Here is a 4,775-nt window from a genome sequence, read left to right as displayed (position 1 = left end):
TGGAATTTGACACTTAAGCAGCTTCTTCATCCAAAATTGTTCCTAGATATTAAATGCCACCTCATCCAGCACTAATTTTTGTATGTTAGTCTTTGTAAATTATACTTAAAAAAAGATTTTATTTATTTATTTGACAGAGAGAGAGATCACAAGTAGGCAGAGAGGCAGGCAGAGAGAGAGGAGGAAGCAGGCTCCCTGCTGACCAGAAAGCCAGATGCGGGCCTCGATCCCAGGACCCTGGGATCATGACCTGGGCCAAAGGCAGAGGCTTTAACCCACTAGGCCACCCAGATGCCCCTGTAAACAGTACTTTAAAACTTAACCTGCTGCTCTGAAGCTGGATACAACTTTATTAAGAGAGTCAGCAAATACCTTCAGAATTACTTTTCACCATCTGGCTATTGAAAGTGTTCTGTTCTACCCACCACCAGGGTAAAAGAGAATACCTTTTCAGAATACTAGTGGGCTGATTCTTGGCATCTCTTATCTAAAAAAAAAAAAAGTTAAATTGACAACTGCACATTTTGAATCCAGCTTCCTTTTTTATTCATGAAAATACGCACTGCAAGTTACTTCCCCCCAATTACCCAGAGTCTGAATTTGTGTTAAATCTTCACAGATATGTGAATAGCTTCAGTTTGTTTTTTTGATTACAGTTGACTTTGTTTTCCATGTAAACATGAATTTTTATGACAAAAAAAAGGGCAATTGAAGCAAAGAAAACCATAGTCAGAATCACTGGGCAAGTAATGTTACAGGCTTTGTAACTGCAGTGTTAACAGCTGTTTTTAAAATACAGCCTTAGAGCAAAACTACATTCATTTATATTATCAACCTGTTTTCTTCCCCCAAACTAAGATTTTTTTCTTGCAAAGTAGTTATCATTCAGGTTCTGGTTAGTTTTTTAGTTTAGTTCTTTTTCTTTCCTTTTTTTTTTTTTTTTTATGAATTCTGTGAACTTTGGTTTTTACAGAACTAAACCATCCTAGTTGATACACTGACATCTTTGATACTTATTGTATACTTAGAAGTTCAAATTAGAAAGCTTTTGGATTCAGACTTTTCAGCTAATTGATGTTTATTGAATATTCATAGAATTTAGTATTGTTGAGGGTCTCGCATAAAGATTTTACAGGCTAAGATGTGGTTTCTTCCTGGGAGATGTTTCATCTTCCTTATCATTTTCATCATCTTCGGGAAGATTCATTAAGCCAACAGTGCTGCTACCCTGCAGGCTACGTGTTCCATTAGCAGCAGCAGCAGAATGGGATGAGGTGTATTTGTAGCCCCCTGAAGATAATCTTTTAGGAGGAGCTACCTTGTCTTCATTTTCCTTTGTTTTTTTAGTCTCCATAAATTTGAAACGATCTTGAAAATCGTCTTCCAGTGGTGGCATAGTTGCTTCTCCTTCCTCTGAATTTCCTTTAAGACAGTTTTCTTCCTTCTTGTCCATGACTCTGATACTCCTGCGAAGTATTTTACTATGCAGGATAGAATGTAAATTCTTCCGTATTTGATTCTGACGGTCTTTTTCTTGTTCATATTTAATCTTCAATCCTTTGAATGTCTGGACATATTCAATCGATTCAAGTGCCTTATAAAACTTGTCAACTATATGTGTAATAAGAGATTTGATATTTTCTGCTCTTATGTATTCAAACAGCTCAATAACAGCTGAATTCAACATATTGTACCGAGTTCCGTTACCCAGAAGAGCTTTGACAACTGGTTCAAAAAGATTTCCCTTGATGATGTAACAATTATAAAGTTCATCTTTAAGGCCAATCATCCTTCTCATAAAGCGGAGCGAACTCAAGACCAGGAAAGTGTGCTTTGAATTCATCAAGATCAAGACTCTTCTTAGCAAGTCTTTGCTCAAAATATAATTTTTTATGTAGTATGTGTGATGTTGCACACAAAATGTGAGCAGCTCTAAAATTAAAGAAAGCAGCTGTGCTGTTTGATAATTATTGAGGCAATGTGTGTTGTTTTCGTCGGATCCAACTTCACTATCCCCTTCACATATATCTTCCGAAGTGGTGGCAAAAAGTGGTGCTATGAAGTTGTATATACAATGCTTGTAGAAAAAATTTAGGAATTCACTTCTTTCACATTTAGTAGATGTTGCATGCATGTTTTCTGGATCAAGAAGAGTACGAAGAAGTCCCATTAAATGAACAGCACCTCCTAGCTCAGGATCAGTATCGCAGATCATTTGCTCAATGACTAAATTAATGAAAAGGTTACCGTCTTCACTCTCCTGGGCTTCCTCCATGATAAATTCTCGAATCATGGATGGACTATACTCCACGAGATAAGTAAATATATCAGTAGCAGCTGACCTTATTTGCAAATCCTCCATGCTCATTACGATTTTAAGAACAGGAAGAATTCCCAATTCTGTCAGTGTTTTGAACAGAGCATCCTTCTTTGGAGGCTGTAATGTCTGAGAAAATGCACAGAATTCCTTGAAGAAAAGTAGCAATTCACGCCGTCTATCATCATCTATTGCCGCATTCTTTAACTGTGCAAAGACTTCAGACAAAAAGTTTTCGTCCTGCAACATGCTGACTATCTCAACCTTGTTGAGGAAAATAAAAGTTGTAAGACTAGAAAGAAAGTTCTCTTCATACATGGATGGTGCTGGCAAAAGTATGTCATAGATGTACTGTATCCTATATGTCTGATGTATTTTTTGCGTAAGTTCACCGTTTGTTATTGGTACAACTTCCTTGAACCTTGCATTTTGGGTCAAGAATTCCCTATGCCTTTTTGGCTGAGCCGAAGCAGGGTCATATTCAAGACATCCCACCACATCCATGATACACTCAGCAGAAAACATGATCTCAAACAGAGCTGTCTTGTTAAGGAATAAGATGCTTTTAATAATTGTATGCAAATGATGTAAGCCTGCAGTGTTCCCTAGGTCCTCACAAGTGTGGAACAGCTGCAGCAAATTTTTAATATAGTCGTCATTTTCTAAGATCAGAGCCAGTCTCTCCTTACGGATCGGTGAAGCGAGAACGGCGGTAATGAAGTCAGCAATCTCCTCAAGTTTACAGAGTTCACAGTTAGGCAGGTCAAACACATTATTGGTTTCCAGGACGTCATGCAGTTGTTCCTCTTTGGATTCCTCCAAGAGATCTTGTGTGATTTCGATGGATGGGTCTTTTCCCTGAATGTGGCAAATTTCTTCCCAGATCTTATGGCAACCCTCAGTGTCCTGGAAACTTAATGCCACACCATGGTTCTCTCCTTCAGACCAAATAATCAGGGTTTCCTGTTGTTTCTGATAGGGCGTATTTGAATTTATCTTTGATTCCAAGATTAGTGAGGCCTGGGAATCTGACCTAACGAGCAGGGACACACCCTGGAGGTGCTTCACGTAAGTAGAGGAGACGTGCCCGGTGCCGAGATCATCCCATTGTTGGTTCTCGTTCAGTGAGTAGACTTTTACAAGATACCGTGTGTCGGTAATGGCGACCGCTGGCTTCCCGTCCCCAGTGTTGGTCTCGGTATGGGGGGCCGCTGGGTCGCTTGTGCCCGGAGTTGACTGTAGTTGTCGCTGTTGTGGCAGCGACCATTGCTCAGGTGGCGGGAGGGGAAAATTACGGTGGAAGATGGCAGAGAAGTAGCGTTCAGGTGGACGCTGGTGGTTCCTGAGGTCTGGAGAGTTCCCTCGAGTCCCATTTCCTCTCACTTCCATCTTAGGTTTCCCTCTCTCCATTTTGCCGTCGCATATTCCTTCTTAACCTGGGTTTACGGAGTGAGCCCTTGGCTTGCTCCTGGTCGTCTGGGAAAGCCTCGGCAACGGCAGGATTCTTATGATTGTCGCAGGATTCTACCCAGCTGAACATTCTAAATGTGTTGAGGCATTGCGGCCAAGCTTACATGGAGGCTTAGTGATTAGAGCAAACCACTGTTCTTTCATTAAAAAAATAATCCAAAAAACAACAACAAAAAAAACCCTTTTGTTCCCCAGAAGCATTTTCACTTAACAGTGTGTAGGAGACTTAGGACTTTAAACGAAAGAAAGCTGAATCACTTATGTCCTGACCAACTCAGCACCGTATTTCCTGATCAATACCATGTTGAGACTTCTCCACCCACCCCCGACCCACTCATGCATCCCCCACCGCCAAAAGAAGTAGAAGCCAAGTGAAGTGGGCACTATTACTGACAATCAGAGATCTGTAGGTGGGTCTTCTCCAGAAAACCTGCCCTATGTATCTGCCACTCACTTAACCCACCCTTGGGGGAGGATCTTGTCCCCAGAAGGAGCTGGCAACTCTGATTCTGTTCAGCTGGGCCTGAAGTACCGTCATTTACCACAATGGGAAAACCTTTTTTCCAATCTATAACCACACTCCTCGTTCTTAGGGGAGTGGGCCAGAGAGAAACTGGGTTGAAATTAGCTAAGAGTGTGTACTGCACATGGCAGATCAATTGTTTTATTTTTCTTGATCATTACAGTGATAGTAACAACCACAACTAAGTAATAATACTTGAGTACTTACTAGTATTAGAGAAAGATAATAACATAATTGATCACATTAAATACTTGACTACTTTTTATGTTCAAGACAATGTGACAAGAACTTTTATATCTTTTTGTACTTAATTTTCATGATAACCTAGTGATATAGCAATACTAAGGTTCCTTCTAAGATCAGGAAACAAACTTAGAGAAGTTAAATAAATTGCCAAAGGTCACACTCCTAGTAAGTAGAGGAACTCTGATTTGAACACATGTCTTTCTGATTCCAAAATTGGTT

At 40.1% G+C, this 4,775-nt stretch overlaps 1 protein-coding gene across 1 annotated transcript; it reads right to left on the bottom strand.

Annotated features, from left to right (window-relative positions):
- Positions 1 to 1,128: 1,128 nt before the first annotated feature.
- Positions 1,129 to 3,727, bottom strand: LOC122896694 (serine/threonine-protein phosphatase 4 regulatory subunit 3B-like). Its single transcript, XM_044234752.1, has 2 exons — positions 1,977 to 3,727; positions 1,129 to 1,817 (listed from the first exon to the last, which is right to left on the bottom strand). The coding sequence occupies exons 1-2, from the start codon at positions 3,725 to 3,727 to the stop codon at positions 1,130 to 1,132; spliced, it is 2,439 nt and encodes an 812-aa protein (XP_044090687.1). The 3' UTR covers position 1,129.
- Positions 3,728 to 4,775: the final 1,048 nt, after the last annotated feature.

Source organism: Neovison vison, chromosome X (assembly GCF_020171115.1).
Source record: "Neovison vison isolate M4711 chromosome X, ASM_NN_V1, whole genome shotgun sequence".
Classification (NCBI taxonomy): Eukaryota; Metazoa; Chordata; class Mammalia; order Carnivora; family Mustelidae; genus Neogale; species Neogale vison.
Note: the sequence above shows the minus strand (reverse complement) of the source record. Positions and strands in the feature narration are given on the sequence as shown.

Bases quoted from the DNA above. Each gene is read 5' to 3' on its own strand.
- LOC122896694 (XM_044234752.1), bottom strand. From the start codon at position 3,727: ATGGAGAGAGGGAAACCTAAGATGGAAGTGAGAGGAAATGGGACTCGA. The intron at 1,818-1,976 runs CCTCAATAATTA...CACTTTCCTGGT, and splicing joins GACGAAAACAACACACATTG to CTTGAGTTCGCTCCGCTTTA.